Source organism: Musa acuminata, chromosome BXJ2-10 (assembly GCF_036884655.1).
Source record: "Musa acuminata AAA Group cultivar baxijiao chromosome BXJ2-10, Cavendish_Baxijiao_AAA, whole genome shotgun sequence".
In the NCBI taxonomy this organism is placed as follows: domain Eukaryota; kingdom Viridiplantae; phylum Streptophyta; class Magnoliopsida; order Zingiberales; family Musaceae; genus Musa; species Musa acuminata.
The window spans coordinates 37430141-37455716 of record NC_088347.1 but is presented as its reverse complement, the minus strand read 5'-3'; the positions used below and the strand labels follow the sequence as shown (position 1 = coordinate 37455716).

At 38.5% G+C, this 25576-nt stretch overlaps 1 protein-coding gene and 3 long non-coding RNA genes across 5 annotated transcripts; 1 reads left to right on the top strand and 3 right to left on the bottom strand.

The window, feature by feature from the left end:
• Positions 1 to 1116: 1116 nt before the first annotated feature.
• On the bottom strand, positions 1117 to 6378 carry LOC103975114 (uncharacterized). The gene is made up of 4 exons (XR_010492117.1): positions 6225 to 6378; positions 3409 to 3496; positions 3140 to 3311; positions 1117 to 2616 (listed from the first exon to the last, which is right to left on the bottom strand). It is a non-coding gene; the product is annotated as an uncharacterized LOC103975114 (long non-coding RNA).
• An 882-nt stretch (positions 6379 to 7260) lies between these two features.
• Positions 7261 to 11668, top strand: LOC135625564 (uncharacterized). The gene is made up of 2 exons (XR_010492115.1): positions 7261 to 7401; positions 9910 to 11668. It is a non-coding gene; the product is annotated as an uncharacterized LOC135625564 (long non-coding RNA).
• A 1423-nt stretch (positions 11669 to 13091) lies between these two features.
• LOC103975051 ((S)-beta-bisabolene synthase-like) lies at positions 13092 to 16272 on the bottom strand. Its single transcript, XM_065129192.1, has 7 exons — positions 16118 to 16272; positions 15448 to 15703; positions 14639 to 15011; positions 14350 to 14568; positions 14049 to 14184; positions 13597 to 13845; positions 13092 to 13437 (listed from the first exon to the last, which is right to left on the bottom strand). The coding sequence occupies exons 1-7, from the start codon at positions 16244 to 16246 to the stop codon at positions 13144 to 13146; spliced, it is 1656 nt and encodes a 551-aa protein (XP_064985264.1). The 5' UTR covers positions 16247 to 16272; the 3' UTR covers positions 13092 to 13143.
• Positions 16273 to 19158: 2886 nt separating this feature from the next.
• Positions 19159 to 24960, bottom strand: LOC135625563 (uncharacterized). Of its 2 annotated transcripts, none has more exons than XR_010492113.1 (2): positions 24576 to 24960; positions 19159 to 20857 (listed from the first exon to the last, which is right to left on the bottom strand). It is a non-coding gene; the product is annotated as an uncharacterized LOC135625563 (long non-coding RNA). The 2 variants fall into 2 exon arrangements; XR_010492114.1 differs by having other exon boundaries at positions 24728 to 24960.
• Positions 24961 to 25576: the final 616 nt, after the last annotated feature.

Sequence of the window (25576 nt, the reverse complement as noted above, 5' to 3'; positions counted from 1 at the left end):
TTCACTTGTTTCAAGAAAAAAATTTATATGCAGCTTCAGCTACTTTTATTTTTATTGAGATGCAATGCAAGCATAATATAGATGGAGAATTTGTCAATATAACCTACAAGTGCAAACAATCATAATAATAACAACAGTCATAATGTTGCAACTATTTAGCTCTATGAATCTTTTTGCACTCTTATACAAGACAACGTATGTAGTCAAATTAAAATCATTAAAATCTCTTTCTATTACTAGTAAATTCTCCTTCAAATCACCAACTAAACTATCAAATATAATATTTGATCATTGAAACTTTTAACTTTATAGTGACTTTTAACACCAACTAAACTTCAAATCTTTTGAAAAATTTTTAAAAAAATTTTACACCGTTCAATATCATTATCGATTTATAATCAATAATTACCCCACAATCATCCAATAATCTTCTTTGTCCACTTTTTTGAGTCCTTCAATTTAGAATCTTTCATTAAATTAAAATTTTAATAACTAAACATATTATTAAAAAAATAATGGAATTGTTCCTTATTTTGAAGACACCAAAATAGTAACACAAACCAAGTTGTACCAAGCAAAAAATAGATATCTTTAATATCCTTTTCTGACAAGAATTTTATTCTCTGCAATATCATTGTCAACTTATAATCAGTAGTCGCTCCACAACTATCCAACAATCTTCTTTTCAGTAATCGCACCACAACTATCTAACAATCTTCTTTGTCTACTCTTCTGAATCTTTCCTCATAGACACTTTCATTAAATTAAAATTTTATCAACTAAACATATTACTAAAAAATTAATGATACTGTTTCTTATTTTTAAGATACTAAATAATTCATAACTAACTATAGATATATGCTATAAATGTGTTCATTTTATCACCTACCTGGTAATTATTCTCTTAATTTAATTCAACTATTATTATCAAAAAATAGATATGCACCAATGTAGCTCAAATTCAATAATCTTTCTGGACCTGTGATGGGTGCTCAATTTGGTTACCTGTCTGAAGTAATTGACTTTCCCCCTCTACCAATTTCTGAGACATTATTAGCATAAAAGAATCAGTACCTTTTGTTGTCGGAAAAAATAAATAGAAGAACAATCACCAAATCAACATGGAAGTTATACTCCAACAAACTCTTGCAGAATTTAAATTGTCACAAATATAAAATGATTAATTTGCAATCAGCATGCAATAGGATGACAGTCTTAAGGAAGCACTTGCAATCCTAGTTTTCCGCAACAATGTGGGACTTTCCCTGCACAGCAACAACATAGGAATCATATTGAGCAATAAATTTCTCCTTGCGAAGCAGGAAAAGGAATTTGTTTCTGAACTTCTCTTCCGATAGCTTAACGAGAGATAGCAGGTTATGTCCTTTATCCAGAAATTTATTCTGATCAAGAAAATTGATAACTTCATATCGAGGTCTCAACCTCTTCTCCAAGCTATATGTAAGAAGCACAGGACGATAAATGATATATGTCAGCTCACAACCAGCTTCCTTCATCAGGAATGTCATCTTATCACATAAGTTCTTTGAGAGATTCCAAATGGCTGGATGCCTCCTGAATGCAGCAATGCTGTCTGGTTGTGACCACCCAAAGCTCATCAGGGTTGCAAAGGTAGCATCAAACCTGGACCTGCTCAGGGTCATGTCTGCTAATAGTGCACGAGGGAACATTTTACAGTCACGTGACACACCCAACTCCTCAACATGTTTGATAGATTCGCCGATACATTTGTTCGTTCGACAAAAAAGACTTGGTCGTGTCACCGCCATCTGGGCGATGCGTTGCTCACTGATGCCACACTCCCTCAAGAGAGATATATTGGGCTCAATCTTTCGAGCCAAGCTAGAAGTAAGGAGAAACATGTTCCTCCTGCAGGCTTTAATTAACCTCTCATTAGAACCAAGAAGTGACATCCAGAAGTTGATCCTCGGTTGGATGTCACGTAAAACGAGCATATTCGGACATGATGAAACCAGCTGAACTATTTCAGTGTCAGAAAATCCCATGTCCTGCAAAGATCTCATCCTGGGCTTCAGGATAGTCTCTACGCTAGCACGTAGAAGCCTGGGTTCCCTCTGCATAAGCTTCGTGACTTGTGCATCACTCCAACCACTCTGCTTAAAGAACTCAATGGAGAGACTTGAACTTGAAGATTTTGTGTGACAGGTGCGACACTTGGCTGTTTTTGCAGCCTTTTCTGAGGAAAGTTCACATGATTGAAGGGAATTGACCACGGTAAAGTTGGATTTATGATCTGAAATTTGGTCTTTGGCGGTGGAAAAGCTACTAAACAGACTGCAGATTTCATAGGAAGAAAGATGGATGGTGGACTTGTTACATGGGAGAATGCAAAAGAGCCTCTTTTGCACCAAAAACATTATATTTTGAAGCAGTATCACACACTGTTTGCAGAAAAACACAAGAAAAGTAGTTTTATTGCTGCCCTCTCCAAGTCCAAATGCCTCTTCTACCTCAAATCAAGCGCATCCGAACTAAATATAATTTCTGTATCTGCTTCCAACCAAAAGGAAGTTGAAATCTTCCAACTAATCATCTGTATCGGATAACATTCCCCGACCAATCACGTAAATCCACCTGCATTCAGTTCCCATTAATCATTTCTTTCAGATGTAAGCCTCTAAATGGTGTTTGAATGTTGATTAAGAGTACCTTTGATTAGTATTATCTTAGGTATATTTTTAATTAAAATGCTTCACATGAGGAATAGTCAGACTTTTGCATGATTCTATTGAAAAATGATTACTATTTTATTTGGACAGTGACCCAATTATAGTCTCTTGTTCTATGTTTTCCGTGCTTTCTTTTTCTCTAAGACTTCCCCAATTCTCTTTGCTCTCTCTAAAAGCAGCACTTCTCCTGCTGTCTATCTTAACAACCGTATTAAACTTGCATACTGTGACTTGCTATTTCTTTAAAGTATGCTCATGACATGATGCTGACCGTTTGTTCGGAGGGTAGCGGGTAACTATCAGGGAGTAGGAAAGGGGAGGGGAAGATGTATAGAGAGGGCGAAGAGGGGTGTAGAGGAGGGAGGGGAAGGGATTGTGTAAGAGGCGAAGGAGGAAGAGGAGGAGGAGAATGTGTAAGAGAGAGATACCGGGCGCTGTCACCGTTCGCCGACGGAGAGGAAACCGCAGCATCCACCGTTTGCCGAGGAAAACGCCGCAGCGATAAGAGCTCGACGGAGGAAGATGCCACCGCTGCTGCCGCCTTTCGCCAAGGAAAACGCCCCAGTCGCGGTCGCTGTGGAGAAGGAGACGGTTTCACCGCTGCATTTAGGGCACGGGTGGGAATTTGAGGATGCCGTTCTCATCTGGTTCAATCGAACCAGAGATCCAAATTGACTTGACTTGGGCTAGACTCAACCTTAATCAGACGGGCTCCTGGGCCGCATCCGGTTGAACACGCCCGCCCGGCCCACTTATCGGGCGCCCGGTGACTTCAATTGCTTCAGCTATTAATCTAAATCAGTGAGAATTTGCCAATAAAGCCAACAAGTGCTAACAATCACACTAATAACAAAAGCCATAATATCCGAACTATTTATGCTCTGTGTAAGAAAACATATGTAGTCAAATTTAAAGCATTCAAATCTCTTTCTATTGTTACCAGTATTCTATTCTCCTTCAAGTCACTAACTACACCAGCAAATATAAGATTTGATAATCTAAATATTGGTAAGGTATTGTATTTTGTGTTAAGAAAAGTCTCAAATTGTCGAGATAGTGGCTTTCATCAATGTAAGGTTTGCTTAGGCTAGATAGACAAAGCGCGAATCTCATCTTATGCACGGCGATCATATTACGAAGAATCTTACGGTCAACAGTAATACAATCTTGGCTGATTATTTTTCTTCGAGCAACAATAAGATGATCGATCTTATGACACGAAACAACAAATTAGTGACGAAAGTAGAAGTTTTGATATTCTCTATGCTCCACACAAATATATGTCACAAGCATCCTTGCCTCATAAGCTTGCCTCAGACACATGGTTCAAGACAATCAAACTACGACCAAACCACATTAATACACAAATGGCATACGGTGCATCAGTATACTATGTCGCGGGATCAATTTTAGGTTTGGGTCTATCAAATATATCAAATTTATATATAGATATAGAGGATTGAAGACCCAGATCCACAACAAGTGGAATCCCGTCATTCTTTTTTGTGATAGAACCATGTATATCCATCGATTGATTACTTGATTCATTTGAATCTTAAAGTTTAAATAGTTAAAATAAATAATCTAATAATTTATCGTTAATTACTTGTTTCATTTGAATCTTAAAGTTTAAACTATTTAAATAAATAATCTAATAATTCAAATCATTTTTTTTTGTAAATAATTCAATATTAACATAAGGACGATTAAGTATGTACCACAAAGATATTCCTTAAAGCTCGAAAAAGATGTATCACTATTCTTTCCTAAATTATAGTAAATTTAAATTTATTTCCAACTTAAAAACTTTAATCTAGCTTTCTTCCTTTTTTGAGTTATTTTCGATAATTTTTCTAAACCATCGATATGCCCCATCGTACGACACATACCGACATACAATACCTTGGCACTTACCATACCGATGATCAATCGTTACACTAGTATAGATCGGTAATGTGAACCTTGGTTCATGGTATCGGAGCTTGGTTTCAATAGAAATTGTTTTTCTTCTTTCTCTCAACCTTAATTGTTAAAAAAAATTTCCTTTGTTCTACCACTCTCCGGATTAGTCCCAACTATTTCTTCTTCTTCATTTGTGAGGTACCTATGCTATTATGTCTAAAGGAGAGAAAATAGAAACCAATGCTTCCATCTTCAACAAACAGCTTAGGTGGCATCCATCCTTGCTGATTATAATACAAAAACTCAACAGAGAGAGCTTTCTTCAGTGGTCTCAGTCTGTAAAACTGTATATCCGAGGAAGAGGAAAGATCAACAATTTGACCATATCAATGACGCGATTATGAAAATTATCAAAATTTTCATAATCCCAAGTGCAAAGTACGCGAGGAAGAGGATAATCCCAAGTGCAAAGTATGCGATTATGAAAATTCCATAATCATATCATCATTGACAAGCTTTGTGAAACCAATCGGGCATGGTCCTTTGTATAAATAAAAGATTAATGAATGAAAGAAACTATATTCTCTTGGGTTCATCTTAGATATATTTATAAGTAAAACGGATGTGGAATTGTCAGCACTTCTATTTGCTTAGCTGTACAGTTTGTAATCAACCTATCTATATCTTCCTTTGTATAAAGAAAAGATTAATGAATGAAAGAAACTATATTCTCTTGGGTTCATCTTAGATATTGTATGATAAGAAAATTGCAAAAACTGAGCACCATATATGACCACAGTACCTGGCTACAATCAAGTTACGTTAATCTAAATTAATATATCAAAATTATTTTTATGGCCTCCTTAATGTGTTTCAATGATCAGGAAATGAGTATGTAAAAAAGATCACTTGTTCCATGCTACTGTAGCAATGTCCAAGACAGTATTGTTAAAGGCACTCGCCCAAGCTCCGCAAAGAACTAGCCAATATAAAATAATAAAAAATATAATTAACAAAAAACCCAGGCATTAAAATAAAAATTAGACAAAATGAGTTTCATCTAATTTCATTTTCAAATCGTCACCACTAAATATCAAATTACATTGATTTAACTATCTAGAAAACATTAAAGTGCTAAATTAGCCAAATCTAATAATAAGATAACTAAAAAAAGAAGATTAACATAAAAAATGACATTTTTCAAAATTATAGTAAAAAATAACAATTCAAAATTACAGCAGTCACATATACAGAAAGGAGGAGTGAGCAGGAGGAAGAAGACGGGGCTGTGGTCTGGGAGCAGCGAGGAAGAGGGGAAGAGAGAGAAGAGGTCTGCGAAGGGGGTTGCGACGAGGCGAGGGTCCGGGGGACTGTGATGAACAGGGGGAAGAGGGAGGAGGGAGGAGGAGGAAGGAGAAGGGACGGGGAGGATGGTATCGGGGAAGAAAAACTGGGGGAAGAGGGAAGAGGGAAGAGGGAAGAGGGAAGAGGGAGGAAGGAGGAGGAGGGTGGTGTCGGATAAGGGGGCGAGCTTGCGACGAAAGGGGGAGAGGGAGAAGGGAGTGTGCGATGGCGAAGGAGGAAGAGAAAGAGAAAGAGAAAGAGAGATACCGGGAGGGGAAGACGGCACCGCCAACTGTCGCTGTTTCCCGATGGAGAGGAAGGCAGCCGTCGTTCACTGAGGAGACGCCGCAGTCGCCAAAGAAAGAGAGCGGTCGCTGCGATTAGGGCAGGGTTGCGCCGCGGGGGTTTGGGTGGGGTTCGAAATGTGACTCAGGTCGGATCCGGATTTTAATGATTCGGATGCTCATGTAACAAACAAATGCTTCAACATGTAAAAATGAATTCAGCGCTGAGGCACATATCGATCGTCTCATAGCAAAGAAATGAAAACGAGTGAAACTATGCGGATCATGTTCTCGATACCATTTTTGTCTTTGGCTTTCACTTAGATTATTTTTCGATTAAAACTTCGTAATATGATTTACCATATTATTTCATGTGACAATGGTTCCTCGTCGTCACTTGAGCTTAACGATAGAAGAACCTTTAACAAAAACTAAGATAAGTGCACTGTATCCCTTAGATATAAGAATTTCTGTGAAGTCATCTGCATCACAGTGGGAAAATTATCTTTCTTGCCTAATTTTGTTCTGTTCAAGTTTTACTCAGATACTGTCTTTTCACCACAACAACTACTGTACCAATGTTGAAGAACAAAACAAGATAATTGATGTCGTAGGAAATTTGAAATGTCAGATAAAATTATTTCGAATAACAAAATGGCTAACGCTTCAACAATGTGAAAATGAAACCACAGTCTACCATCTCATTGCGAAGAAATGAAAAGGAGAGAAAAAAAATGGGAGAGAAAAATCTAAGCACATCAAAACATAAAATCACATCGATGGATGAATAAATCCACAGGCATGCGCAACAAAAAAGAACCGAGAGCTTCGATCTGATGAGCAGAGCATGATGAGACAGTGGGGAGGGGTTCGACGGGTCAGGCGCCCGAATGATTAAAATCCGGATCGAACCTGAGCATCCGATAAGTGGGGTGGGCCCCACGAATTCGACCGGAGGCGGTTCGACGGGTCAGGCGCCCGAATGATTAAAATCCGGATCGAACATTTCGAACCCCACCCAAACCCCCGCGGCGCGACCTTACCCTAATCGCGGCGACCGCTCTTTTTATTCGGCGAGTGCGGCGTCTCCTCATTGACGACGGCTGCCTTCGTCTCCATCGGGAAACAGCGACAGTTGGCGGTGGCGTCTTCCCCTCCCGGTATCTCTCTTTCTCTTCCTCCTTCGCCATCGCACACTCCCTTCTCCTCCCTCTTGCCGCTCTGTTCATCGCAGCCCCGCCCCACGCGCGCCAGCCCCCCTTCCCGGATCCCTCCTCCCGCTCCCCCTTTCGTCGCAAGCTCGCCCCCTTCCCCTACACCATCCTCTTCCCTCTTCCCCCAAATTTTCTTTGTTTTTCTTCCTCGATACGATCCTCCACCTCCCTTCTCCTTCCTCCTCCTCCCTCCTCCCTCTTCCCCCTGTTCATCACAGTCCCCCGGACCCTCGCCTCGTCGCAACCCCCTTCGCAGACCTCTTCTCCCTCTTCCCCTCTTCCTCGCTGCTCCCAGACCACAGCCCCGTCTTCTGCCTCCTCCTCACTCCTCCTTTCTGTATTTGTGACTGCTGTAATTTTTATGTTAATTTTGAATTATTATTATTTACTATAATTATTAAAATGTCATTTTTGATGTTAATCTTCTTTTTTTAGTTATCTTTTTATTAGATTTGGATAATTTAGCACTTTAATGTTTTCTAGATAGTTAAATCAATGTAATTTGATATTTACCGGTGATGATTTGAATATGAAATTAGATGAAACTCATTTTGTCTAATTTTTATTTTAATTCCTGGATTTTTTGTTAATTATATTTTTTATTATTTTCTATTGGCTAGTTCTTTGCGGAACTTGGGCGAGTGCCTTTAACAACACTGTCTTGAACATTGGCACAGTAGCATGGAACAAGTGATCTTTTTTACATACTCATTTCCTGATCATTGTAACCCATTAAGGAGGCCATAAAAAATAATTTTGATATATTAATTTAGATTAACGTAACTTGATTGTAGCCAGATACTGTGGTCAAATATGGTGCTCAGTATTTGGAATTTTATTATCATACAGTATCTCCAATGATGGTTCTTGGATATCAGCTGGTTCATTGACCTCATATTGTTAGATTAAAGGAAAAAAATTACTATAATTTTAAGTTAGATTAAAGTTTTTAATTTGGAAATAAATTTAAATTTACTATAATTTTAGCAAAAATAATCTTATTTAGGAAAGAATAGTGACACATTTTTTTCGAGCTTTAAGGAATATCTTTGTGGTATGTTCTCAATCATCCTTATATTAATATTGAATTGTTTATAAACAAATGATTAGAATTATTAGATTATTTATTTAAACAACTTAAATTTTAAGATTCAAATGAATCAAGTAATTAATCGATGAATTGTTAGATTATTTATTTAAACAATTTAAACTTTAAGATTCAAATGAATCAAATAATCAATCGATGGATATACTTGGTTCTACCACCAAAAAGAACGACGCGATTCCATCGGCTGTGGATTGGGGTCTTCAATCCTCTATATATAAATTTGACATGCTTGTTAGATCCAATCCTAAAATTGATCTCGCGACATAGTATAATGGTACACCGTATGCCATTAATGCATTAATGTAGTTTGGTCGTAGTTTGATTGTCTTGAACAAAGTGTCCGAGGCAGTTCTTGAGGCAAGGATGGTTGTGACATATATTGGTATGGAGCATGGAGAATGTCAGAACTTCTACTTTCACCACTGATTGGTTGTTTCGTGTCAAAAGATCGATAATCGCATTGTTGCTCGTAGAAGAATGACCAACCATGATTGTAGTACTGTTGGCTGTAAGATTCTTCATAATATGATGGTTGTGCATATGATGAGCTTCACGTTGTGTCTATATCTTTGTCGCATCTGCTGAAAACCATCCACTGTTTTCCCTTTTCCCTTCTATGTATAAACATCACCGATATCTTGTCGAGCTTAATGATCTGAATCCTGGGTGATATGTGTAAAATACTGCTCCTCAGTCCATGCACTACCCTCAAATTGTGTAGACGTGACCATCTCTAACGTCATTGCCATTATCGATCAAGGTACTATTTCTACGTCGCTGTCATGTCTTTGGACGGAGCTGGTTGTTGAATGCGATTGAGAAGGTGTCTCGTCGTCCAACTCTATTCTTTTCAACGGTGCGACTGATGCTATTGTCTTCCCCTTTGTCTATTCCTTTGCTTTTGCACATTGGTCGAATGATTATGATGGTTGGATGTCTCTAGTTAATCTTGATTAGAGTGTTCATTCCCTTAATCCTTTCAAATTTGATCCAATCCGCAAATTTCTCAAACAATGTCTTTTCTACATACCGGTCTAGTTTGACATGTAAGTGAATCATTTCTTTACATTCTTGATGAAAAGGATCAATTATTCTGGAAGTGCTCATTTGAAATGTTTCTGGTTTTCGTTGTAGGACATTAGTGAATCTGATGTTAGACAAAACATTATGCATCTTCCACCTAATCTGAATGCTGAAGTACCTAGTGCAAGTCCTTGACTGATGTTCAACCTATTAGCACAAACTTGAATATCATCTGTATACGATCAACATAGTTAAAGCCATTGTCACTCTTATGCTGCATATTTGATGAAAATATATTTGATATCATTTTTCAATATCTGCAGGGATATAGCGTGCTTCACAGTTTCTGAAGCTACCAACTGCAATAGATAAATAGTGGAAGGTAGTGTCAGTGCGCATGTGTCACATCAAGACATTATTTCAGTGGTGGAGAATTGCTTGGATTTGACAATGATAACAAGTAAATGATCAAAGGTACTCATAATCAACACTCAAACACCATTTAGAGACTTAAATCTGAAAGAAATGGTTTATGGGAACTGATGGCAGGTGGATTTATGTGAAGAATTTTATCTGATACAGATGATCAGCTTGAAGTTTTCAACTTCCTTTTGGTTGGAAGCAGATACAGAAAATATATTTAGTTTGGATGCGCTTGATCTGAGGTAGAAGAGGAGTTGGACTTAGAGAGGGCAGCGATTAGATTAGTTTTTTTGTATTTTTCTGCAAACAGCACACGATACTGCTTCAAAAGATGATGTTTTTGGTGCAAAAAAGGCTCTTTTGCCTTTTCCCATGTAACAATTCCTCCATTTATCTTTCCTCCTATCAACTTTGCAGCCTGTTTAACTTTTCCACTGCCAAATGCGATAGTTCAGAGAACAGTTCCAACTTTATAGTGGTCAACCCCCTTCAATCATGTGAACTTTCCTCAGAAAAGGCTGCAAAAACAGCCAAGTATCACACCTGTCGTAAAAATTCTTCGAGTCTTTACATTGAGTTCTTTAAGCAGAAGGGTTGGAGCGATGCACAAGTCATGAAACTTACCCAGAAGGCACCCAAGGTGCCGCGTGCTAACGTAGAGACTACACTGAAGCCCAGGATGAGATCTTTGCAGGACATGGGATTTTCTGTTACTGAAATAGTTCAGTTGGTTTCAAAATGTCCGGCTATACTCTTTCAGAATATCCAACCGAATTTGAACTTCTTGAAGTCACTACTTGGTTCTAATGAGAGGTTACTGAAAGCCTGCAGTAGGAACCGATTTCTTCTTACTTCTAGCTTAGCTCGGAAGATAGAGCCCAATATATCTCTCTTAAGGGAATGTGGCATCAGTGATGAATGCATCGCGGGTATGGTGGTGTCGAATCCGGGTTTTGTTGTTCGAAAAAACAAATTTATTAGGGAAGTTATCGATTATGTTGAGGAGGTGGGTGTGCCACGGGATTGTGGAATGTTCCGTCATGCACTTCATTATGTCATGACCATGAGCAGATCTAAGTGTGATGCTACCTTTGCAACCTTTAAGAGCTTTGGTTGGTCCCAGCCAGACATCGTTGCCATACTCAGGAAGAACCCAAGTGTTTGGACACTCTCAAAGAATAACATATCTGACAAGATGACATTCCTGATGAAGGAAGCTGGTTGTGAGCTGCAGTATATCATTTGCCATCCTGGGATTCTTTCATATAGCTTGGAGAAGAGGTTGAGACCTCGACTTGAAGTTATGAATTTTCTTGAGCAGAATAAATTGCTGGATAAAGGACATAGCCTTATGTCTGTCATGCTACTAACCGAGGGGAAGTTCATAAACAAATATCTTTTCCCGTACAAGGAGAAATTTACTGCTCTGTGTAGTTCCTATGTTGCTGCTGTGCAGGGAAAGCACCATGTTGTCGCTGAAAATTAGGATTGCAAGTGCTTCCTGGAGACAAAAGTGTAATCCTAATTGCATACTTACTGCACTATTTAATCATCTTAAATATGTTACAACTTATATTCTTTAGGAGTTTCGTCTGAGTAGAACATCCCTGTTGAGTTTGATATTTTATTTCTAATTATCTTTTGATACCTTTTATTTTATGCCGATGTTTTAAAGCATTTGTGTTATGTTTCTATGGTAGCTAGTTATTTCTCTCGGTTGATCAGTGGCAACTTGGCCTCAGACATGCGTGGGAAAATAATTAATGTGTGGAGAAATAATATTTTGCTAATGACTCTTCAACATATTTTGTTATCAATTGGCTTCATCAACTTTTGATATTTCTTTATTCATATTATAATAATATAAAAATATAATATATCTTCTAGTATATGTAGATGATATTATTGTCACAATGATCTTGACCGAAATTTAAGATTCTTCCTCAATAATTAGCTACTCCTCTATCTACAAATAAATCATTCAGATTCTTCCTCAATAATTAGCTACTCCTTTATCTACAAATAAATCATTCAAATTATGTGATGGCAGTTTTATTCCTTTATCTACAAATAAATCATTCAAATTATGTGATGGCAGTTTTATCATGAACTCAATTCAATACCGATAAGTAATTGACTCCTTACAATAACTTTCACTTATAATGAAAATTTATTCTAATTTTTTCACTTGAAAGCTTGCTGCTTCATCTGTGTGTGTTCCTTCCAATTATTGATCTCACAGCAGTAACACATGCATTGTGAATGGCATGTCATTCTGGGCGTCCAACAGATGTTGACACACGACCAACTCGGCGACCATTGCCGAAAACAGCTGTTTCCGATCGCAGTACACGCTTCGTCTCGAGGCTTGAGAAAAGAGACACGATTATATTTATATAATTATTCTCGTGCAATCTAAAAGTATAAGAATAATTTTCTTATTTTTATTATTTTAAAATCTTAACAAATATTTAAGTTATTTTCAAAATTACTCTTAATAAATTTTAAAATACCGTCACATTAATATCGATAGAATATCACCGGATGAGTCGAATATTTGAGTAATATCCAATAAGCGCATTTAAGAATATATTTATATATATCTAAATGATAAAAATATAAATAACGTGCAGAAGAAACTAGAACATAAGATAAGATGATCATTCTTCCTCTCAATCGATTGCTTCTGTGACCAAAAATCAAAGCTACTATTGAGTTGATACAAAAAAATACAGTAATTTACAAAAGAAAGCCTGTTTCATATAATGAGATCTTCTTCATGCATAGGTAGATGTTCTCAAGAGATGCTCCATATCTACCACCTTTGGAAACTGGTCAGCAATATCACCTACCCCTCCGTTTGTCTAATTCAACGAAAAGACAATTGGATTGGAAATTTTAGGTATTTGGTTGAAAATATTTCATTGCAGGCTCAAGTAAGCTTCTCTTGTTAGTAAATATTAATCATTAAACAATAGGCTAATCAATAATCGATCATCAGCAACAGTGCAACTTTTATTTCCTTAAACAAGAAGAGTTCGAGCATGGCTGATAAGGATTCTATCAACTACAGCTCCTGATGGATTGTTATTACGATACAAAAAGGAAAATGCTTCATACTATGGATGACACGATCATATAGGAACAGGTTGAACAAGCAACAAGGAGATGCACTCTCTCATTGTAGTGTTAGATTCGGTGTATGCATCGATGTACTTGTACACGTTCTCTAAGATTCGTGTAAAATAGAGTGACGTTTGGAGTAGCGGGGCGAGGAATGTGGTCGGATTGAGGCACTCTTGGTTTATATCCTTCCATGCGTCTTCCACCATTTCTTGGAGCTTCTTGCATGCATCGTCTATGGATGTTCCATACTCTTTCATGCAGCAGTGTACTGTGGAGACAACATGTTCTCTCTTCCCTTCTCTCTGCGTGCAAGTCGATAAAGAAGAAATGTTTCTTTACTTTTGGCATTCGATACAGATCGATCGATGTTGATTACTTTTGAAAGCTTAGCTCTCGGACGTTCACCACATCACAAGTCCATAAAGAAGTGGAGAATGGGGGAAATCGTGTGGGTTAATTACCTCATACGAAGTGATGTCATTCATGATTCGACCGATTGCAGCAGAAGCGTCGACGATCTTGGGAAAACTAGCAACCCATTCAAATGCTTCCTTGGTTGCGACTTCCCCCATGCCAACCAAAATGGCAGAAGCAAACAAGGGATACGCGGAGCTCATCTTGGAAACCTCCAGGTGTTCTTCTAATGTGGGCACATATTTCTCATCCCTCCATCTGGATTCCTCAAAATAAGCTCTAGCTTGAGACTTCAACTGTGATCACGAGGAAACCAAACCAAATATGACAGCAGAAACGCGTCAGGAGAGAGAGAGGTGCAAGTCTAAGAAATTTTCTATGTGAACTGTCATCATCTTTCATGATTTAGGTTTGATTGTATACACACTGAGGCTTGCCATCCATAAATATATAGTCTATTTAATGAGTTTCCTTATAAAAGAAGGATATAAGTACATACTGCTTCCTTGAGGTAAAATATCCTAAACTTCTCCTCCGCTGCAAGCTCAGTTTCGAATTCTCGAACAGCGAATAGAAGCTTGAGAAAGAAGTCCTTTAAGTACTCCGGGAGCTGATCAACAGCCTCAAAGTCCCACCTGCACGTAGCATTTATTCTCAGCAAAGGATTATCTCGAATTGCTAAAGGCACCCAGAAATCACATTTTCATGGTTTCTATATATGTGTGATGCATAACTTAATTGCTACTGCATTTTTTTCTTAGCTTAATAGTATCAGCAAACATGCAGCGAGGTCTCCAAACCTTTGGATGGCATCAGTGAGTAGTTGGCTCTCCTCTAATGTGCTATAGTCATCATAGATATCATCCAAGATGGAGGTAATGAGCACTATCTTGGTAGTCATTACCCGTGCACGTGAAAACAGGGGTTCGTAGTATACACCCAGTATCCAGTAGTATGCTTCTACCACTCGATCTCGAGCAAAACTTAGGGTTTTGGTTAGGGCTAAATCCTTCCACCACCTGTCAATAATTATCATCAATTTGGAACCTAAACGTAAGCAAATATAAATGCCGTATAAAGAAGACTTGCATGCAGACGTCCTTGAGCTCTCGACGATGAAGAGATTGCAGTATATGGAAGTCCAGCTTTGCGAGCTCTAGGATCTTATCGTTTCGTGTTGGCTCCTCCTGGTAGATGGAGATGTAATGCCTTGCGAAAAGCCTTTTTATGCTTCTGCGAAGAGGGGTCTCGAGGGCAAGAGACACTAGCGTTGCCATAGGCGTGTTGAGATCATGAACCATGGACGTAAGGTGAGTCCGTGTGAAACAAATAGCTTCATCAAGTATGGTCTCTCCGTGAGTTCCATGGTAAGCCGCGTTGTATAAGCTTAGCAGCCCTTTTACATCGTCAGTCGAGGCTCTTGAGAAGCTCCCTCCCTCATCCTTGAACTTGTCGAAGACATCTGAATAAATAGAGTGATGACATCTTTTGTGTTAGTAAACACTAAAGACCTCTGTTATGATCCATAGAGCAACAAATGAACTAAATAAAATGATACTATCACCAATTACTAGCTGATTTTTTTTTTAATCTTTGTTTTATTATAGAAAAAGAGACCTATCTTTGTTTTAAATAAATAACATTAATTAAAAATTTTAAATGATATCCAAAGTGGTCCTATGTATACATATACTTAATTCATTCAAAACAGAAACACCGTGGAGGAGGTTTGCAGCACCTATCGGACCGCATTCAAATCTCCCTAGAGTCTTTGCTTTCTTATTATGATCGAAATAAATGAGGGTATCAACAGGCACTTTCCGCTCTTCTGACAAATTCAACAAGACTACGTATAGAATACTACCCTATACATACATTAAAGAAGATGAGGAGAGTACCGGAGGTCACGCTGTATCCTTTCTCCCTAAGCAGTCGGAATCTGAGTGAAACCTCGTACAGTCCATCGTTGGCGCTATCAGCATCGTAGACTCGTTTCAAAGCTTCGGTTAGTTCCTCCTCGAAGTGGTAATCGAGTCCAAGAAGCTGAATCGTATCGATCAAATGCATGGTTTGTGTCGCATCGTTATTGTCCTGGAACATTCTCCTTACTTCTTCCCTGAGTTCTTCGCCTCGGTCTCTCATCCATGCTTCTGACTGTATCATGCTTAGACGTTAGTTGATCTCACGGATCCACCTCTGGTGATCTGTATTCGTTCTGGCTTATATGAAAAGACAGGACTGCAGTCTTCAAGTTGAAACAGTTGTTTTCAAAGATGTGGTGGACTATGGGAGTTTAGAAGCTGTAGCAACTCTCTCGACTTTGTGGGATGTGACTTGAGTTACTAAAGCTTAAGAAAACATTGGAAATACTAGAAAACGAAGATGTTCAAAGAGTTGCATGCCATTTCATTAAAGGGAAGCCAAACAGCAGTTGAGCTGAAGCTGATTGTGCACCAAGTTACACCTATATATTGTCAAGTTGATCACTCATGCATGCGTATATAACAAAGAGTTCAGAGACTATATCACGGCGTCAAGATTAAAATAACTCTTCGATGAGACGCGTACCTCTGTTTCATCAGAGCAAGGATGGTGTGTAATGAAGTAGTCACCCCAGAAGTTGGGATGATAGACTGCACACTGCCGCACGACCTGATGGCCTGCGGCATCAGGTGACTGAGGACTCACGGCCTCCATTCCTCGAAGGCTTGACGAGGTGGACAAGAACGGCGTGGTTGATGCAGAGCACCCTCATGGCTCGGTGTCTTATAGGCTCCATGGAGGACTTGTGGTTTGAGCAGCTGAATAATTGAGGCCGTGATGCTGAATAATTGGCGTTGAATAATTGATGAAGAACGATTCAATTGGAGCCAATAAAAGAATTAAAACATGTGTTAGCTACATATGCTTTTCGTAACGCCTACACTAACTCTATTTTCTGTATGAGACAAAAGGTTTTAGACTTTGTGATTCTATAATTAAGAAATTAATTATATATTTTTATATTATTTTTAATAAAAAATTTAAAACTCTAAAGCTATTAAAATTTCAGTAGTCATCCGATAAGAAGTTGATAAGACATATGATACATTGCCTATTATTAATATCTCATCGGAATCTTTACAATAATTCTAATTCAAGTTATTTTAGTGATACTGAAACATATTCAAGAAAGTTTCACAATCTTTTATAAATATATCAATCTGGTAATTTTACATGTTTGTTTCAGAATCTAATTGTTTTGATGTTATAGATAAAAAAAAAAAAAGGTGTAAGCAATTAAAAAAGAATTATAAACAATCGAAAAAAAATAAGACTTAAAAGTTCATAGACTTGCACTAGGAAAAGAAGTAATTTGACAGTATGGGTATAAGTCTCTCTCTCACACACACATATTAAAACTATTACTTGATTCTGGAAGCTGATACCAAGTGTGTTAATATCGAATACAGCCGTCTGGTATTTCGGATGAAGATCCAACGGGATTTGAATCTACACCTCATTTTGCTCAAGAATGATTATTGATATAATCGCACCAAGTTGATGTGTGAGAAAGATTGCGATGCTGATGCCCAACCTACCAAAACATGCAATGACGTCCCTCTGAACTCAACTCACCATATCGATATATATATATAATTTATCTCGTCTCAATCTTCATCATAAATTAATGAAAAACAAAATTGTCATATTGCCATACTTGCTTACCAGAAGGTGGTGCAGTAACTGGTTGTCAGGTGTGATGGGAAGGTGGAAGGTGAGAATGACCAGTAGACCAAGCTCGATCGGATGCCCGACGACCAGTGTTGTTCCTTCAAGTTCAGAAGCAAAAGGCGTGTTAGTTCATCGACGGATGATTTGAACTTGTTACTGCTAAATTGATGGGCTAATATACAATAAACATATCATATATTTCCTTTTTTTTTTTTTTTAATCAGAATAAAAATTGACTTTTCATTGGCCCCTTGCTAACGAAAAGGGGCCAAACCAGGATATCATATCATATATTTCCGGGATTTAAGGTGAGTAAATCTGTCCCCACGGCAAACCAGGATAAAAGGGAGAAGCAACAAGATCTCGTGCCATGTTTTCTCGAAGCCAGCAGATAAATACACAACTAGTGGCACCAACAACAGGACATAACCACAGTATTCAATCTACGTCAAACACTATATATATATAGTGCGAGTGAGTAGAAGCTATGCTCAGAGTTTCCAAAACGTCCAGGCACTAGTCCGAGCGAAAGGCAAAGCACTTGTCAACATAAAAGTTATAAAAAATATAATTACAAATAAAATCGATCAATAAAATAAAAATTAGACAAAAATATGAAATGAGTTTCATATCATTTCATATCGAGGTGATAGATAGGGCTGTTGAAAGACAGACGGAGAGGGTTGCCGAGAGAGAGAGAGAGAGAGAGAGAGAGAGAAGCGAGCATCGAGCGGAAAGAAAGAGAGAGGAGGCCGCCCCAACCTTGTGGTTGCGAGCGAGGGTCGCTTCCCCCAGGATGGGGTGTTGTGATAGAGAATGGGGTAGGGAGCAAGAGAGAGAAAGCGTGAAAGTAGAGGGGAGAAGAGGGCCCTGCGAGAAAGACGAAGACGGGGCGAGCATTGGGCCATCAGAGAGACTGAGAGAGCGAGGAGCTGAGGGGGAAGAGAGAGCAAAGAGAGAGAAGGTATCATTAGGAAAAGATATGCCACTATGGCTCGAGACAGGGGAGGCACGGCACTGGTTGTTGGTCGTTTGGGTCGCCGCCTGCTCACACGAAATAGGGAGTAAGAATCGAGCATGTCTAAGGAACTCCAATGGGAGAGGGGAAGAAACATTGTAAGGGAAGTAAATCAAACGAGGGTGGGGATCAAATTACTTTTTGTTCGACCCAATCGGGGGTTCGATTTAAGTGCAACAACACTTGGGCGTGCGACCGCCCAACGCCCATCCGATGCTCGCCAAAACATTGCACGAATGATAAAGCACACAAGATGTGCATACAAGGCCCTCAAGCCTCGCCTCACTTGAGCGATTAAGCGAGTGCCAAGCGCCTAGTGTTTAGGTTAAAAAGAACTAAGATGATCTAACTTGAATCTCACGACAAATATATATATATATATATATATATATATATATATATGACAACTTCTGTATCTTGTTATTATCAAAGCACCATTGTATATATTGGCAACTACTCTTGTCGTGTACTTGATTCCAAAGTTTCCGAGCTTGTTGGGGATTGGTCTCCAAGTTAGACTTCATAATATGTTTGAAGTCTTTCAAATGTTTCCTCGCTGCTGTAATGTTATGATATTTCAAGTGGTTGAAACTTTTTATTTTGCTTCACTTATTTTCAGTTCAGAAAGAATATTGAGAGGGTTAAGATTATCTCTCTCGGAACATTTCGATCTCTCTTGTTAGACAAGAGAAGCTCTAAGAGAGAGAGAGATGGCGCAGAGACATTAAGAATCAGATGAAGAGTCTCTCGCACAATATTGTGTCTCCACACATCAATTATTTTCCCACGCATGTCTGAGGACAAGTCGCCACCGATCAGCAAACAAAGATAGATAGCTACGGTAGAAACATTACAAAAAAGCTTTAGAACATGGGTATAAAATAAACGGTATCTAGCGTTGTACGCAAAAGATAATTAGAAATAAAATATCAAACTCAACAGGGATGTTCTACTCAGAAGAAACTCCTAAAGAATATAAGTTGTCACAAATTTAAGATGATTAAATAGTGCAGTAAGTATGATTACACTTTTGTCTCGAGGAAGCACTTGCAATCCTAATTTTCAGGGACAACATGGTGCTTTCCCTGCACAGCAGCAACATAGGAACTATAGAGAGCAGTAAATTTCTCCTTGTACGGGAAAAGATATTTGTTTATGAACTTCCCCTCGGTAAGTAGCATGACAGACATAAGGCTATGTCCTTTATCCAGCAATTTATTCTGCTCAAGAAAATTCATAACTTCATACCGAGGTCTCATCCTCTTCTCCAAGCTACGTGAAAGAATCCCAGGTTGGCGAATGATATCCTGCATCTCACAACCAGCTTCCTTTATCAGGAATGTCATCTTGTCAGATATGTTCTTCTTCGAGAGTTTCCAAACAAATGGGTTATTCCTGAGTATGGCAAAGATGTCTGGCTCGGACCAACCAAAGCTCTTCAAGGTTGCAAAGGTAGCATCACAGTTAGATCTGCTAATGTTCAAGACAGCAAGAAGTGCATAAGGGAACATTCCAGAATCATGTGGCACACCCAACTCCTCAACATGTTCAATAACTTCCTTAATAAATTTGTTTTTTCGAATAACAAAACCCGGGATCATCACCACCATACGCGCGATGTGTTCATCGCTGATGCCACATTCCCTTAAGAGAGATATATTGGGCTTTATCGTCCGAGCTAAGCTAGAAGTAAGAAGAAATCGGTTCCTACTGCAGGCTTTCAGTAACCTCTCATTAGAACCAAGTAGTGACTTCAAGAAGTTCAACTTCGGTTGGACATTCTGAAAGAGTATAGTCGGACATTTTGAAACCAACTGAACTATTTCAATAACAGAAAATCCCATGTCCTGCAAAGATCTCATCCTGGGCTTCAGTGTAGTCTCTACCTTAGCACGCAGCAACTTGGGTAACTTCTGGGTAACTTTCATGACTTGTGCATCGCTCCAACCGTTCTGCTTGAAGAACACAATGGAAAGACTCGAAGAATTTTTACGACAGGCGTGATACTTGGCTGTTTTTGCAGCCTTTTCTGAGGAAAGTTCACATGATTGAAGGGGGTTGACCACTATCAAGTTGGAACTGTGCTCTGAACTTTCGTATGTGGCAGTGGAAAAGTTAAACAGGCCGCAAAGTTGATAGGAGGAAAGATAAATGGAGGAATTGTTACATGGGAAAAGGCAAAAGAGCCTTTTTTGCACCAAAAACATCATCTATAAGTCCAACTCCTCTTCTACCTCAGATCAAGCGCATCGAAACTAAATATATTTTCTGTATCTGCTTCCAACCAAAAGGAAGTTGAAAACTTCAAGCTGATCATCTGTATCAGATAAAATTCTTCACATAAATCCACCTGCCATCAGTTCCCATAAACCATTTCTTTCAGATTAAAGTCTCTAAATGGTGTTTGAGTGTGGATTATGAGTACCTTTGATCATTTACTTATTATCATGCTCAAATCCAAGCAATTCTCCACCACTGAAATAATGTCTTGATGTGACACATGCGCACTGACACTACCTTCCACTATTTATCTATTGCAGTTGGTAGCTTCAGAAACTGTGAAGCACGCTATAACCCTGCAGATATTGAAAAATGATATCAAATATATTTTCATCAAATATGCAGCATAAGAGTGACAATGGCATTAACTATGTTGATCGTATACAGATGATATTCAAGATTGTGCTAATAGGTTGAACATCAGTCAAGGACTTGCACTAGGTACTTCAGCATTCAGATTAGGTGGAAGATGCATAATGTTTTGTCTAACATCAGATTCATTAATGTCCTACAACGAAAACCTGAAACATTTCAAATGAGCACTTCCAGAAAAATTGATCATTTTCATCAAGAATGAAAAGAGATGATTCACTTATAGGTCTAACAAGACCGGTAAGTAGAAAAGACATTGTTTGAGAAATTTGTGGATTTGATCAAATTTGAAAGGATTAAGAGGAAGAACACTCTAATCAAGATGAACTAGAGACACGCAACCGTCATAATCGTTCGACCAATGTGCAAAAGCAAAGGAATAGGCAAAGGGGAAGACAATATCATCAGTCGTACCGTTGAAAATAATCGTGTCGGACGACGAGACACCTTCTCAATCGCATTCAACAACCCACTCCGTCCAAAGACATGACAGCGACGGAGACACAATACCTCGACCGATGATGGCAACAACGCTAGAGATGGTCACGTCTACACAATTTGAAGGTGGGTGGATAGACTGAGGAGCAGTATTTTACACATACCACCCAAAATTCAAATCATTAAGCTCAACGAGATATTGGTTATGTTCATACATAGAAGGGAAAGGGGAAGACGATGGATGGTTTTCAGCAGATGCGATAGAGCCTACACGACATAGACACAACGCGAAGCTCATCGTATGCACGGCCATCATATTATGAAGAATCTTACAGCGCGAAGCTCATCGTATGCACGACCATCATATTATGTGGATTAGATCAAATTTGAGAGGATTAAGAGGAAGAACACTCTAATCAAGATGAACTAGAGACACCCAATTGTCATAATAGTTCGACCAATGTGCAAAAGCAAAGGAATAGGCAAAGGGGAAGACAATAGCACCAGTTGCACGGTTGAAAAGAATCGTGTCGGACGACAAGACACCTTCTCAATCGCATTCAACAACCCACTCAGTCCAAAGACATGACAGCGATGTAGACACTGTGCCTTGACCGATGATGGCAACGATGCCAGATATGATCACATCTACATAATTCGTGGGTGGTGCATGGACTGAGAAGTAGTAATTTACACGTACCACCCAGGATTCTGATAATTAAGCTCGATGAGATATTGGTCATGTGTATACATAGAAGGGAAAGGGGAAGACAATGGATGGTTTTCAGCAAATGCGATAGAGTCTACACGACATAGACAAAGCGCGAAGCTCATCATATGCACGACGATCATATTATGAAGAATCTTACAGTCAACAGTAATACAATCTTGGCTGATTATTCTTTTTCGAGCAAAAATACGATGATCGATCTTATGACACGAAATAACAAATTAGTCGCGAAAGTAGAAGTTCTGATATTCTCTATGCTCCACACAAATAAATGTCACAAACATCCTTGCCTCAGAAGCTGCCTCGGACACATGGTTCAAGGCAATCAAACTACGATCAAACCACATTAATAAACTAATGGCATACGGTGCATTAGTATACTATGTTGCGGGATCAATTTTAGGTTTGGGTCTAACAAATATATCAAATTTATATATAGATATAGAGGATTGAAGACCCCGATCCACAGCCAGTGGAATCCCGTCATTCTTTTTTGTGATAGAACCATGTATATCCATCGATTGATTACTTGATTCATTTGAATCTTAAAGTTTAAGTTGTTAAAATAAACAATCTAACAATTTATCGTTAATTACTTGTTTCATTTGAATCTTAAAGTTTAAGCTGTTTAAATAAACAATCTAATAATTCAAATTATTTTTTTGTAAATAATTCTATATTAACATAAGGACGATTAAGTACGTACCACAAAGAAATTGGAGCTTGGTTTCAATAGAAATTGTTTTTCTTCTTTCTCTCAACCTTAATTGTTAAAAAAAATTTCCTTTGTTCTACCACTCTCCGGATTAGCCCCAACTATTTCTTCTTCTTCGTTTGTTTGTGAGGTACCTATGCTATTATGCCTAAAGGAGAGAAAATTGAAACCAATGCTTCCATCTTCAACAGCTTAGGTGGCATCCATCCTTGCTGATTATAATACAAAAACTCAACAGAGAGAGCTTTCTTCATTGGTCTCAGTCTGTAAAACTGTATATCCAAGGAATAGGAAAGATCAACAATTTGACCATATCAATGACGCCTGCAGAGGATAATCCCAAGTGCAAAGTATGCGATTATGAAAATTCCATAATCATATCATCATTGACAAGCTTTGTGAAATCAATCGGGCATGGTCCTTTGTATAAAGAAAAGATTAATGAATGAAAGAAACTATATTCTCTTGGATTCATCTTAGATATATTTATAAGTAAAACAGATGTGGATTTGTCAGCACTTCTATTTGCTTAGCTGTACAATTTGCTTAGCTGTACAGTTTGTAATCAACCAATCTATATCTTCCTTTGTATAAAGAAAAGATTAATGAATGAAAGAAACTATATTCTCTTGGGTTCATCTTAGATATATATATAAGTAAAACGGATGTGGAATTGTCAGACTTATACATGATTCTATTGACAAAAGAATATAATTCTCTTTGGCCAGCGACCCAATCTCCATCTCTGCTATCTCTTGTTCTATCTTTTCCATGCATTTTTTTCCCCTCAAAAGACTGTCCAATTCTATTTGCTCTCTTTAAAAGCAGCACTTCTCCTGTTGTCTATGTTATCAACATTATTCAACTTGTAGCTTGATATTTGTCCAAAGTAAATTCTCATACATGACATGCATGCATTTTCAGAACATTCCAAGAACCATAAATTAATCGTCAGTTGTCAAAAAAAAAAAACATCATTGGAGATATTGTATGATAAGAAAATTGCAAAAACTGAGCACCATATTTGACCACAGTACCTGGTTACAATCAAGTTACGTTAATCTAAATTAATATATCAAAATTATTTTTTATGGCCTCCTTAATGGGTTACAATGATCAGGAATGAGTATGTAAAAAAGATCACTTGTTCCATGCTACTGTACCAATGTTTAAGACAGTATTGTTAAAGGCACTCGCCCAAGCTCCACAAAGAACTACCCAATATAAAATAATAAAAAATATAATTAACAAAAATGCCAGCCATTAAAATAAAAATTAGACAAAATGAGTTTCATCTAATTTCATTTTCAAATCATCACCACTAAATATTAATTACATTGATTTAACTATCTAGAAAACATTAAAGTGCTAAATTATCCAAATCTAATAACAAGATAACTAAAAAAAGAAGATTAACATCAAAAATGACATTTTTTTTTCAAAATCGTAGTAAATAATAATAATTAAAAATTAACAATTCAAAATTAAAGCAGTCACAAATACAGAAAGGAGTAAGGAGGAGGAAGAAGACAGGGCTGTGGTCTGGGAGCAGCGAGGAGGAGGGGAAGAGGGAGAAGGGGTCGGCGAAGGGGGTTGCGACGAGGCGAGTGGGCGGGGGTCTTCGATGAACAGGGGGATGAGGGAGGAGGAAGGAAAGGGGAGGGGGAGGATGGTATCGAGGAAGAAATACAAAGAAAAATTGGGGAAAGAGGGAAGAGGGAGGAAGGAGGAGGAGGATGGTGTCGGGGAAGGGGGCGACCTTGCGACGAAAGGGGGAGAGGGAGGAGGGATCGGGGAAGGGGGGCTGGCGCGCGTGGGGCGGGGGTGGGGGCGGGGCTGCGATGAACAGAGGGGAAAGAGGGAGGAGAAGGGAGTGTGCGATGGCGAAGGAGGAAGAGAAAGAGAGATAACGGAAAGGGAAGACGCCACCGCCAACTGTCGCTGTTTCCCGATGGAGAGAAAGGCAGCCGTCGTTCATTGAGGAGACGCCGCAGTCGCCGAAGAAAAAGAGCGGTCGCTGCGATTAGGGCAGGGTTGCGCCGCGGGGGTTTGCGTGCGGTTCGTAATGTAACTCAAGTTCGATCCGGATTTTAATGATTCGGATGCTCATGTAACAAAATAATGCTTCAACATGTAAAAATGAATTCAGCGCCGAGGCACATATCGATCGTCTCATAGTAAAGATATGAAAACGAGTGAAACAAGGCGGATCATGTTCTCGATACCAATCTTTTCTAGCTTATTATGCTCATTTTGTCTTTGGCTTTCACTCGATTATTTTTCGATTAAAACAACGTAATATGATTTACCATATTATTTCATGTGATAATGGTTCCTCGTCGCCATTTGATTATAACAATAGAATAACCGTTAACAAAACCTAAGATAAGTGTTAAACAGGTGGAGAAATGGTGAGTATATGATGAATGAAAGTTTTTATGATATTCCAAGTGGTTGAAACTTTTTATTTTGCTTCCCTTATTTTCAGTTTAGAAGAATATTGAGAGGGTTAAGATTATCTCTCTCGTAACATTTCGATCTCTCTTGTAAGACAAGAGAGGCTCTAATAGAGCTAGAGATGGCGCAGAGACATTAAGAATCTGATGAAGAGTCCCTCGCACAATATTGTTTCTCCACACATCAATTATTTTCCCACGCATGTCTGAGGACAAGTCGCCACCGATCCGCCAACAAAAAATAGATAGCTACGGTAGAAACATAACACAAAAGCTTTAGAACATGGGTATAAAATAAACGGTA

Bases quoted from the DNA above. Each gene is read 5' to 3' on its own strand.
- LOC103975051 (XM_065129192.1), bottom strand. From the start codon at position 16,246: ATGGAGGCCGTGAGTCCTCAGTCACCTGATGCCGCAGGCCATCAGGTC. The intron at 15,704-16,117 runs GTACGCGTCTCA...AGCATGATACAG, and splicing joins CTTGCTCTGATGAAACAGAG to TCAGAAGCATGGATGAGAGA. The intron at 14,185-14,349 runs GTTTGGAGACCT...TGCTACGTGCAG, and splicing joins CTCACTGATGCCATCCAAAG to GTGGGACTTTGAGGCTGTTG.